The 13,322-nt window shown below is 40.6% G+C and overlaps 1 protein-coding gene across 2 annotated transcripts in view; it reads left to right on the top strand.

The window, feature by feature from the left end:
* PLA2G4A (phospholipase A2 group IVA) overlaps positions 1-13,322 on the top strand; it is a 93,658-nt gene that overhangs the window by 52,281 nt on the left and 28,055 nt on the right. For both annotated transcript variants that reach the window (XM_075096754.1, XM_075096755.1), the window contains exons 8-9: positions 1,122-1,263; positions 10,273-10,409. In XM_075096754.1, the coding sequence (XP_074952855.1) occupies positions 1,122-1,263; positions 10,273-10,409 (279 nt within the window). The remainder of the gene's footprint in view (positions 1-1,121; positions 1,264-10,272; positions 10,410-13,322) is intronic.

Raw genomic sequence — 13,322 nt, 5'->3', positions numbered from 1 at the left:
TGTTCATATACCTTCATGGAACATTGCTTCTAGGCAGTCTTTCTCCCCTTTTCCTTAATCCCATTATTTTATTACACAACAGGTTTTTTAAAAATCTGAGGAATTATTATCTGTGCCTAAATAGATCCATTTCACCATTTTATGCTTTTCATAAGGACTCTTAAAAATGCTGGCTTGTAACTAGCATGTCAAAGTATCCACAAACATTTTTAGCTCATATTCGTAAATACAGGAATTTCAATGAAGTTAAATATTTCAATGAAATGAATACCAGAACAAATTTGTGCACTCCTCCTCACTGCTGTCTGCTAGAGGCAGTGCTCCTGGGGAGGTATTGTAGTCAAACCCTTTGAAAAACATACAGACTCAGAGAGTTAACTAGTGTGAATGGGGTGACAGTTCAATTTGTTTATCCTGCCTTGATACCTGAAATAAGAAGTGGGAGCTGAAGTTGTAGCTTTTATCGCAGTACTGAGGTCTTTATGCAGCTCTCTGTACATTTTTGATCACACAATGTGGGAAAGAAGCTAGAGAAAACAGCTTAGTTTTTCCTGTGGCCAGCCAGTAAATTTGTGCTGAGATCCATACAGCTTTTGATTGTAAGGCTGAACAGATACAGAGTTAAAATCACCCTCCCCTCCCTTAGCATGAACCTCTGACTTAAGAGTAGTATGTGTTAGTAGGAATGAATGAAAATTTTCCATTGCAGTTCTTTGTTCAGTGGATAAGTAGAGAATTCAAATTTTTAGACTGTCAATGTATAATTGTGTTGAGTGGTGAACTCGCTGTATTTTAATTTAGGGTTTTTTTGAGACCACATAATATACCACTAGAAGCTGCGTATTTAGTGTTTGGTTTTCACTAGTTTATGAACAATGAGGATTCTATATAAAATGCATACCTTAAAGATACAGTGTGCCATTATTCTTTGCATCCATCACTTCATGGAACCAGCTGATGCAATTGTATTGCATGAATAGTCATAATTTTATTTTATTTTATTTCGTCTTATGTAAGTTAATGAGGAATTTACTCTTACTTCCTCTCATTTCCCTAGGTGATATTTTTAATTCTGTTTTGAATTATGCATTTTGTTAAAGCCTGTCTGTTTTGCAAAATAGCTCTTCAACTGATCTCCGGTTCAGCATGGCTCTGTGTGACGAGGAGAAGAAATTTCGGCAACAGAGAAAAGATAATATCATGCAGAGCATGAAATCATTTCTAGGAGAGGAAAACAGCAAGAACTTGACCACTTCCCGTGATGTAAGTTTGGAAAGTTCATATCAAGATTAGTATCGCCTTTTGTGTCCTGCATTTGCCTCCTGAAGGAATGAAACAGACATGTGAGGTACAAGCGTTCGATGTAAAAACAGATGGCAGAATCAAGAAATATTTATTTTTCCTCTATGTGCATACAGTATTTAGGCTGGAGAATAATTTTTCTTGTGCTCTAAATTTATAGATTAAAGTTTAAGGAGACAAAATCCTGTGCCAAAGTGAAGCTGCCCTTAAATAATATATGCCTGTTATGTTCAAAACGACAATACTGCGTAAATGCCTTTGTAGGACAAAAGTCACAGGTTTTCATTTGCTCTGGCACCTTAAACAAAGTGCAGTAACTTTTATCTGATTCGTTATTGTTTTAATCCTTAGGAGGCTGTGCCTAGGTTAAAACTGGGCAAAGGAGATAAATCCACGCTTTTCATTTTGCTCTGATTCTGAATTCCATGCTTAGTTAAGGTGTTGGTTCTGAGCTGAGATCGTCATCTTAAAAATGCCTAAAAGGCATGTGAAATACCTGCTGCACAAGACGTGTGTGGTAGCTCTGGGCATGCATCCAGCTGCAGAATCTGCCCTTGCGTGCTTGATATCCAGCCTGTGCTCTTAAAATGGCCTTGGCTCTATGGCCTTCATGTCTAAAGGGTTAGGCAGGAAATGAGCCGTTTTGATGTTAGAGTCAGCTTAGAAATTAGTTTCTTTCTGTCCTTTCTTCTTTTGCTTTAGCCTCTTCTGTAAGATTAGAATTATGAAGTTTATTTCTCAGAGAAATTTCTTACAGAGCTAGTGCTCTGTACCGAGCCAACAGATCTATATGGACTGATGGTGGTTTGGGTCACATTAAAATGAGGAAAGGTGCTGAATCCTACTGATCTTTTCAGTGATTTCCTAAAACACTGCATTATTTTGAATTAATTAAGGATACACTTGGTACAGATCCACTTGTTTTGTAGTAGCTTTTCCATCCTCCTCTTCCTTGCTTGTTCCTAGTCCTGTTCTGCTCCCAGAATTGTGACAGGAAGACTGTGTATATGTGGGGCGTGTCATGCAATGAACACAGTCAATGAATTAATCTGGGTTGATAATTCATTGATATTGATTCCTTTTGTGCAGTTTTAGTGCAAGCAGAATGTAACAGTCTTTTGCAGAAACTGAAAACAATACTGAAGAATTCCTTTAAAATTCCTATGAAGTTTTGAGCAGGTGGTAAATGTGTCATTGTTGTATACTTTTGAGCTCTGTCTTGTGTAGTAAAATGTGCTTGTGTGAGTTTTCTGAGGAAGATGAAAGAATTTGACAAGTATCATACATATTTTATTTGTAGAGCTATAAATTGTGCATGTCGTGAAGAAACATTTTCAAGGTTTTTTAATTTTCAGTTCAGTTATTTTAATCTGAACACGTCCAAATCTTATCACAATAGATATTTGTGGATGTGACGTTGGTCTGATCTTCTACAGCAGAATAATATCTTTCTCAGAAAGGATGCAGATATTCTACCAAGATCCAGTTACGACTGGAGTGATACTCAGTGCCTGAAGTATCAGTTCTATGCAGGTGGTGTGTGCGCGCGTGAATTATTGTAAAGGCTAGGTAAGATTTCATATTCTTTTTGTAATCATCTTCCCTTGGTATCCCTCACTGTCTCAAATACTGAAGGCTTAACAGTTAAATTGCATCTTCCAAGACCAGACAGTAATCACTAATTGGAGGCCTATCAACTCTAGGAAGGACTGAGGTAATGTGATCCTCCCATTTTTCATATGTCAAGTGTGTATTTTTAAGCTGACTTGTCAGAATTTTTAGCTGCTTCTAGCGATGAAAAAAACCTTTTTGTTCAAATTAAAATATCATTTTGTCCTTATAGCCTATCATTTTTACTTTTATTGCTACAGATGGAAGATAGCAGGAGGATTTATAGGATGTTTTGTAGTCTTAACATGGCATCAGAAGCTGGGAGACATAATGAGTATTCTTAGCTGCCTGTGAGTCATTGTTTAATCTTAAACAAGTCACTCACTCAAAGTTCACCTAAGTTTCTTCATCTGGGAATAGCAACATGTGTGCCTTGCAGGGGTGCTATGAGACTTTAATACCTGTGAAATAATTATACATGCTGGCATGGGGAAATGAGTACTTCTAAATTTCCTTCCTTAATCTTCAGGCACATTCTGAAAACACAGAGGATGAGACTTCTTGTACCTGTGTTATTGCTTAGTTTATTTTTATGATTTTTGTTGCTTTAAACAATTTTCTAAAAATACCATAATCAATTAAAGAAGGCATATAGTGCCCTAAGACTTGATTTGCACAACAGTTTTTTAATAATTATCTGTGTGCCCTATGGCAATTTTTTTTCCACCATAGCTATTCTTGTCCAGATTTTGTGCACTGTGTTTCCAGGCATTTAGATAAAAACAGATACACCCATTCCCAAGATCATTCCCAAAACAAGATTTAATACATATTGGCTTTTTTTGCCAGATTACAGGGAAGTATGATTGAGATAATCTTTTCTGAAGCTTGCTTTTCTTAAAACATATCTTGTTTCCCAAATCCTTTTCATTTTCATGACCAGTTTGGTGGTTAAGCAATCGGCACATGTTGAGATGAGGCACCCGTTGATGGAAGTGGAACCATATGATGCTGAGCTTGTCCACGCAGTACAGTGCCCCGTGGATCCTAAAGACAGTGCAGATGTATTGACAAAACACTTCATCTGTGTTGGTATATCCTGTTCAGTGGAGTTTGTTTGGATGATATCTAAGCTGGTTTGTTCAAAACTAGCTTGGGTCCCTCAGCATTGTGCCATGCATAGGAACCATAGGAAAAAGAAAGCCATGCTGGCATGGCCTTTTGGTTGTTCAGAAGAGGGCACAGCCTTATATAATTGAGTGTGGCAGAGTGGCCAGGAACTAGAGCAATGGGCCTTTGTCTCCAAGACTTTTGAATTCAATTCACATTTTTGCCATTGACTCACCGCATCACTTTCTTGTGAGTCACGTACCCTTTTGGTCTAAATTTACTGATCTGTTTCAATGGGTTTAGTACCTCTACCCTGGTTTTACTGATGATGTATAAAGGACTTCAGGTTCAGAGTGCCTCAAAGGGTGGAGATCGTCAGCCCCAGCCTGTGTACATGGAGAAGCGTGCACGCCTTGGTATCCTGTCTTTTCTTCATTCTTTCTCAATTGTGATGTGGCTTTTTGTTTCTTTTCCCTTTGTACTCTGCACCTATAGAGAGCAGGTTTCCTCCCTGCCTCTGCCCTATTTATGCTAGAGGGCAACTTTTAAGATGGGTGTATGTAATTTCAGATTTTACCATTTCTTGCCCTTAAGTGTGTTGGAAACTGAATTGCAGCTAAAAAGCTGCTTTAACAAACCTACCTGCTTGGAAATGTGGTCTACCTTCCTATGCAAAGCAGGAAAGCACTCTTAAGCTTCATCACCTGACTTACACATGCAAGTCAACTTGTATTCAGTTGGCTGAAATAAATGAATGTAAATATGCAGTGGATGCTTATCTTCAGTTATTTTTCATCGTTTAAAAGCTTTATTTACTGTGGGAAGCTTACTTAAGCTGCTGCCCTCTGCTCTAGAGCTCTTTAGTTGAGTTTCATTTCTGGAAATAAAGTAGCGATTGCACCTCTTCATACTTTGCTTTGGTATCAAGTGGAAATGAAGAAATGTTATATATACACCTAATTCTCAGTATACCCACCCTCCCGCAGTATAGGAATGTATGATTCCCAGGATGCCTGTGGATTAAGTCTACAGGAAGCACTTGCCATCAGGGTGCTAGTGACTCTTCTCAACATTCTTTATTGATCCTCCTTACAGATTTCTCTGCATCCTGAAGAAAACTCAGATTTTCCCTTGTGCTCATGCCACTGCACTGATGAATAGATTTGTTGAGTAGTGGTGCTTTGGAAGTGTTCTCACATACTTTTTCCAGGCATACACCTGCAAACCACTGTCTTCATCCTGTTGGGATTTGTCTGTGTAAGTTAATTAGGTAGTGTTTGTAAAGAGCTTTCAAAGCCTAACATACATTATTAAGTTTGTGATTAGTAATGTGGCTCTTCTATTCAAAGCAACTGCTCCGTTATTGGGGTGTTGGCTTAACAAAACAGGCATGTCCTAAATCTTTACCTTTGTTGTGTCATTTATTTATAGATAGCTATCGCTGGAGGTGCATGATGAATGCTGATGCCAGTAAATACCTGTGGTTTCTATTACTAAAGCTTAACACTTACAAAGATAATAAAATAATCTTACTGCAGCAAGAATAAGTAGTTCTTGTGGAATGGAAGCCTCCAGAAATGTCTCAACATACCTGGTCATTGTGCATGGTCATTTCCATGTGACTGTGCGTTTTCAGTTCACAGAGGAGTTTCATGTCTTGGAGTGTAGAATGTGCAAAAATAAACTGAACTCAGTAGTCATATGGTTCCTCTTCTTATAACTAGTCCCATCTATTGGCACCTTAAATTGCGTTTCAGTGAAATTTTTGATTACCAGTTTGATCAGATAGGGGCTTTCTGCACAACTGTGTAATTCTTTTTATGTTTAATAACAACCAAGATGTTGTTACCTTACCACCACTGAACAGTGGAAAATTCTTCTAGGTTTTGGAAACTGGGAACCAGGGACTTTGCTGAAACACTTGATGATGGTAGCATGTTAAGTTTTAGAATCATGTAATCACAGACTGTCTCAAGTTGGAAGGGACCTATAAGAATCACAGACTGTCTCAAGTTGGAAGGGACCTATAAGGATCATCAACTCGAACTTCCCGCTCCTTGCAGGACCACCTAAAACTAAACCATATGACTAACAGCATCGTCCAGACACTCCTTGAACTCTGACAGGCTTGGTGCTGTGACCACTTCCCTGGGGAGCCTCGTCTGGTGACTGACCACCCTCTCCATGAAGAACTTCCTCCTATTGTCCGATCTGAACTTCCTCTGTTGCAGCTCCATTCCATTTCCTTGTGTCCTATCACTGGTCACCAGAGAGAGGAGATCAGCACCTCACCCTCCACTGCCCTGCTTGAGGAAGTTGTAGACTGCGATGAGGTCACCCCTCAGCCTTCTCTTCTCCAAGCTGAACAGGCCAAGTGACCTCAGCCGCTCCTTGTAAATCTCGCCCACAAGACCTTTCACCATCTTGGTTGCCCTCCTCTGGACTCACTCTAATAGTTTGATGTCCTTCTTATATTGAGGCACCCAAAACCACACACAGGACTTGAGTTGAGGCCTCACTGGTGCAGTGTAGAGTGGGACAATCACTTCCTTCGTCTGGCTAGTGATGCTGTGCTTGATGCACCCCAGGACACGGTTGGCCCTTTTGGCTGCCAGGGCACACTGTTGACTCATATCCAACTTGCCATTAACCCAAATCCACAGATCTCTTTCTGCAGAGCTACTCTCTAGCCTCTTATCCCAGAGTTTTTATGTACAACCAATATTACCTCATCCCAGCTGGAGAATTCAGCACTTGCTCGTGTTAAATGTCATATGGTTGGGGATGCCCAGCTCTAGTCTATCCAGATCTCTCTGTAAGGCCTTTCTACCCTCGAGGGAGTCCACAGCTCCTCCTTGTTTAGTATCATCGGCAAACTTGCTTAGTGTACATTCAATTCCTGCATCCAGACTATTTATAAAATATTTAAGAGCACTGGCCCTAAAATTGAGCCCTGGGAAACCCCACTGGTGACTGGCTGCCAGCCTGATGTAACTCCATTTACTGTAACTCTTCGAGCCTGACCCATCAGCCAATTGCTCACCCAACATATCGTCGGCTTGTCTAGCTGTGTGCTGGATGTTTTGTCCAGGGGGATGGTGTGAGAGACAGGATCCAAAACTTTGCTAAAATCCAAAACCCCCCACATCTGCTGGCTTCCCTTGGTCAACAAGATGGGTGACCTTGTCATAAAATTGTAATTAAGTTGGTCAAGCAGGAATTTCCCCTTGTGAACCTGTATTCTTGCTGTGTGGTAATATCAGGTGTTTTTATTATAAAATGTGTTTTAAAACTCCTAACCAAAATATTATTTGTCTCTCTTCTGTTTCTGATTAGTAACATGTACTGCTTCTGGCTCTGTCACAAAGATATCATTTGGATTAAAGCTGGTGTTTGGATTGCTTTAAAGATTTCTGTGGCTTTGTAACTAAACAGTTTATTTAAAAACTAAATTTAATATCTTCTCTATTTTGGATTACAGATAAGAAGGACATTCTTATGTCTTATCCCTAAAGAAATTCTGAGTATATTTTTATTTAGAAATCTTGCTGCAAGTGGCGACTTCTTCAAATAGATTCTAATTCTTCAGAAAGTAGGCAATTAGAGTTCTAAGTAACAGGGCCTTGGGGGGGGCAATAACTTGCTAATGCCGAGACCGGACATGATTAATTCACTCAATTTGTGGACTTGTTGGTTGTATTTTAAGGTCTGAAGCAGTGCAACAAATCTGTGCGAGTGAACTGAACTTGGAATTCCATACATTATTTCCGTAGACGGGAAGCTAAGGAGGGTCATAATGATAGTATTTGACCTGAAGAATCAGAAAAAACAGTCATTATCTTTCTGTGCCTGTAAGGAACGTAAAATGGAGGATTCTGTGCAGTGATAATATTGTACCCTATTAGGAAGTAGTATGGAATAAAAATTACACTATAATGGAGCTGTAGAAGTACTGTTTGGATGGAACTTCTGGAGGTTAGCTAGTCCCAGTTGTCTCTGAAGGGAGTGCTATTGCCAACACTCAATTTACTGCCAACAGAGAAAACTGGGGGGATTGTGCCTAGTGAGACCCAGAACAACCCAGAGTTTAGTGAATTCCAGAGTCCTAACTCTGGTGCTCACTTCCCAGCCTTGGTCTGATCCTGAACTAAATAACTTTGTGAGGAGTACAACCCAAGCAGCTCCCAGTGGCCACATTTGCCCCTGGTTCTTTACTATTTGTGAGCAGCAGGTGAGGTACAGCATTAGTCAGTCCTCCAGCATGTGCATTAGGAAATTGTCACCAAGGCAGTCTACAAACTTCCTGGATGGCTTATGCAGTGCTGACCTTTCAGCAGAGGGGTAAAATCCCCTGTGAGGATCGCAGCCAGATCAGGAGACTTCTGTTTTTCAGAGAAAGCCTTACCCACTTCATCTCATTGGTGAGCAGTCTGAGTCTGACTGCCACAACATTCTTAGCATTACCTTCTGTCTGATCACGACTCAGAAGCTCCCCAGAGGTGTGTCTCTGGTTGCATCCTGATGTTCTCTGCAATCAAGGAGCTGCTTATACCCTTATACCCTTATATCCCCTTATACCCTTTCTCCCCACCTGTATTCCCAGCTGCCACGCATGCTGTTCCACCAAGTCTATGGCATTCTAATTGTGTCATAGACCTGTGGCTCCACTTGAACTTCCAATTTTTCTTGTTTGATGTCTCTGCATCAATATAGAGACATTTGAGGTAAGCCTCTGAAAACACTCTTACTTCTGAGCAGGAACTTGCAGGTCTCACTGCTAGCTTTCTCCTGTGCACCCTTCCTGCATTTGCAACATTTGCACCATTTAATCACTTAGGTCCCTGTCATTGAAGTTAGTCTAAAGTTGTCCTCATTAAATTAGCAAGTCTGTTCGTGAAGGTGTTCCTCACTCTGTTGGTCAGGTGGATTCTTCATTTTTCCATACATGATCTTCATCAGGAACCAAGTCTTCATGGTCAAGAAGCCAAGAATCTCTCTAGTGACACCACCTGAGCCCGATAGAATCTGCTTGAACCTTTCCTCTTCCAGAATGGAAAGATCAAGTCCACAGGCCACAGCCCTGGGTGCCTGTGCCTTCATTCTTGCTCAAAGAGGGGGCAAAGCACCTCTCTTCTGCTCAGGGTCTCCTCAGCTTGTATCACTGTTGCTCACATGGATGAGCAGTGAGGAGTAGCAGCTGGAAGGCCAGGTGAGACTCAGCCATTTCTCCATGCCATCATGGATCTGGAGCCTGGGCAAGCATCAAACCTCCCTAAACAATCAGTCTGGCAGGCAGGCTGCCTGTATCCCATAGAAGAGGGAGTCATCAGCTACTGTCACTTGTCACTTTCTTATCCGGTAACCTGTGATGTCTGGTCCAAAATTGTCCCTGGCAGCATTTGTTCCTTCTCTGTCACCAGAGCTCTGAACCGAGGTGAAAAGCTGCAGGTGGAAGGGGAGACTTGCTGTGAGCAGCAAGCTTGCAGCTCCCCCTTTCCTGGGAATTCGGGCTTTCTTCCTGCCCTTCTGTTGCCTCAGTCATACCTTGCTTCTTGCCTGCATGAGAGCTAGGCACATTTAGCTTCCCTTTATATCCTTGCATGCCAGGTGCTTTGTTACATGCCATCTGTTTGTACCTACTGGTTGCTAATGGTCCCTAGGTACAAGATATATAGGAAACTGGAAGGAAGTCTGCTCTGCCTCTCTGTGATTTCCACCTTGGCAAACAGGACCTCTCATGCTGCTGGCTGGTTCCTGGCTTCCCCTGCTCATGATGCGCAGCGCTCTCCTCCCATGCTGCAGTCCAAAAGTACTTCTGCCATCCAGCTCTTTGTGAAGCAGAAGGGACTGAGTAAATGACATACAGATATTGTACATCACTCCTGGGCCCAGAGAACCTAAGAGAGACAGGCAGCTTCATGGATGGGATTAGGATACTTTTCATCTATGTACAGTGTTTAAAAGTCATATCTCAAAGTGCTTTATTAAAGTATTTTGCCATTCTCTGACACATGTACCACTATACCTTCTTTTTGGCTTATTAGAACGTTTGTGCACAGATTTGTAAAAGCACAGGTTTCTCCTCTGCTATGAGGATCTCTGGATGGTGATCAGAGATTGCACAAGGCTGGTATGTTTGGCCAGTGATTGATGAATAACGTTTATTTACTACTTTTAAGTCTTTATCAGAATTGATGTGGTGATATCAGAATTGATGTGGTGATGTGGCTATTCTTCTCATCTATGCAGGTACCAGTGATCGCGATATTGGGTTCAGGAGGTGGATTTCGTGCCATGGTAGGGTTTGCTGGAGTCATGAAAGCACTTTATGAATCAGGAATTTTAGACTGTGCAACTTACATTGCTGGTCTCTCAGGATCCACGTGGTAAGGGTTTTTTCTTTTGTTTTTCTTCTGTTTTTCTTCAGGAAGTTCAAGAACAAATTTTCATGAGAGTTGACTTATTTCTAAGGTTATAATTCACAGCAAATTTTACACAGGCACTATCGCTATGGAAAAGACATATGGAGACAGCTGTCAGTGGGGCAAGACTGCTGATGGAGGTGTTTCAGAATGCCTCGAAGGGTGAGCACAGCTCAGTCTCCAGGTGATCTTTCTGGGAGCTTTGATAGCAGGAAGGGATGAAAAGAAGTGCTATGCATTTGCACCCATGTTTCTGTATCAACAGCTAATACTCTGCGTAGTAGGACTGTGTAACTGATTGTTTCATCTTGGTAACCAAAAGTAGGAATTCAAGCTGTTGGTTAAATCCAAAATATTTTTTGTGTTGCTTTATTTTCCTGATGAAATGAAAAAAAAAAATTCCTTGCGATTTGAAGATGATGACTCAATCAATCCAAAATGGATTATATCCTTTTGGGACACTTTTCAGAGATTCTCAAAATCATTGAAAGATCTTTTGCTCCATTTTAGACTCAGTAGTCCCCTCCTAAGTGGATTTACAGGGGACATCTAGGACCTGTTCACTGATTCTTTCTTAGCATAAGGAGATTAGAGCAGATATACTTAAGCTTGTAGGAAAGAATACTGACTGACTGCCATCCGGCACGGCATCATGCTAGGGATTGCCTTGTACCACTCCTATTGTCACTGTTTAATTCAGAAGTTACATCGTTTTTAAAATAGTGTGTTAGTCAGATGGGAGAGAAGATCTTCCAAAATGTCTCAATTAGAATGCGCAGATCAGGTGGTTATGATGTTCTCCTGTCTGACTCAATGAATTCTTCAGCCCATTAACAGGAATAACATCACCAGGAGAAAATCAGAGTGACTTCACTGGGTGAAAGGCACTCTCTGGGCATTATGAGCTCAAGGCTTTGGAGGCAGCAGAATGCTTTGAACCCCAGTAATATGTCTGCCTCAACCACTCTTCTGAATCAGAGGGTTTCTCTTCTCCCTGCCCAGTGCTGTGAACCTGCAGCCTTTTGTTTCTTTGCTTTTATAAAAATTGTCCCAAATCACACTTATTACAAATGTTGAAACTATTTGTTTTGACATTTCTTAAATGAAATGATGAAACATTTAAAGCTGCGTGATTTTCATCAGCCAAAGCCATCTGACATATTCAATCCAAATTTCGTAACTGCTTGGACTCCTTAACACTACATTTTTTTCATTAACTGAAAAATTGTAGACTTTTTTTTGTCTAACTTTAAAACTTGCTTTTAATATTAATGGATCAAGTTGCAGTAGAGGATGTTTTAACTTAAGAAAATGTTGACCTTTTCAAGGGAGTATCCCAAATGTCACAAAATACCATTTTATCATATCCAGGGGGGTTTTTTATATACTAGTTTGAATACTGGAGCTGCATCTGAATCCAGTTTAGGGCCACCTAGTACAAGAAAGATGTTGACAAACTGGATTAATGCCATCAGAGTGCTACCTAGGCAATAAGTGGACTGGAGCACATAAGAAAGTGAGGCAGCTGGATTTATTTAGCCTTGAGGAGTAGGCAAAGGTAGTGGTGGCAGGAGATCTTGCTGCTACCTTCAGCTACCTAATGGGTAGCTGTAAAGAAAGCAGACTTTTTTTTGGAGATGCACAGAGAAAGGACAAGGGGTAGTGGCCAAAGTTAAAGCAAGATGAATTTGATTAGCTATTAGGAAAATTATTTTGCAGTGAGAGTGGTCAAGCACTGGAATGTATTGCCACATCCTTACTTGACTGGACTGGGTAAGGTGTCACCCTGTCTCTCTCTGACTCAGTGAATACTTATGTGAAAGTAGAACTTGCCTGAACAAAGCCCTGAGCAACCTGATCTGACTTTTAAGATGGTTCTGCATTGAGGAGGAGGTTGGAATAGAGACCTTGAGGTTCCTTCCAGTCTAAATTACGATATTATATAAATATCTCATTTCTTCAAGAGTAAGGGAAAAAGGCTTTTATTGGAATAAATAAATATAAGTGAGCAGGGAATCCCCCTGGGATGTGTTATATCCCCTGGTTTAACTCTAAGGAAGCACAGGAGTTTTGGTTCCACGTGTTCTAAGGAAATACTCTAACCCCAAAGTTGTTAACTCTTTTGAAATAGATAATGATCTGTTCTATTCCTTGTGTGGCTTTTTTCAATTATTCTTCGCTTGTGTGAACCTTGCTTCCCCCCTCCCAGACTAGAGAGAAAGCTTTCAGAGTGCCAGAAGGTTTTGAAATGCCAAAAGTGCCTGTGAACTAGTAAGTTTCTTGTTCAGATTGAACTGTAAAATATTGGCATCCCTAGAACCTGGGTTTTCTATCACTAGTGGTTGGGGAGCAGATTTATCACTGTCTATTGAGAGACTTGGATGTACTTTTGCCAAATTGCAAAAAGTGGTAGATACAATTTGGCAGGATGAAGAGCTATTGAATAGTGCAACGCAGTTTGAAAAGATTTCACTGTGTGTCTAGGGAATGGTATGTAGTCTGTGTTCTGAAAAGATGTCAGTCAGCTGGCCATGAGGTCCTTTTTTGGGAAAACCCAGGTGTGAATACATAGTTGATCTAATGTAAGCCTATAAAATCTGTATTAAAATAGCAAGATTATCAGAACTGATTCACTCAGGAACATATGTTGGAAACAGTTATATTTAAACAAATTTGCTTTTGCTGTCTTGGTGATGTCTATTCAGACTTACCTTGCTTGATGAATAAATAGATTGACGCTTTGGCACTGCCTTTCTTTTCTTTATTTCCATGCAGTCTGTTACTTGGGAATAATGCTCTTTTTAAAAAATTTTTTTTTCCCTGAAGGGTGGAGAATTCTTTTCCTGCAGGGAGAGGCAGGTTTTTGCTTGTTCACTC

This window comes from Phalacrocorax aristotelis, chromosome 6 (genome assembly GCF_949628215.1).
Source record: "Phalacrocorax aristotelis chromosome 6, bGulAri2.1, whole genome shotgun sequence".
Taxonomy (NCBI): Eukaryota; Metazoa; Chordata; class Aves; order Suliformes; family Phalacrocoracidae; genus Phalacrocorax; species Phalacrocorax aristotelis.
Note: the sequence above shows the minus strand (reverse complement) of the source record. Positions and strands in the feature narration are given on the sequence as shown.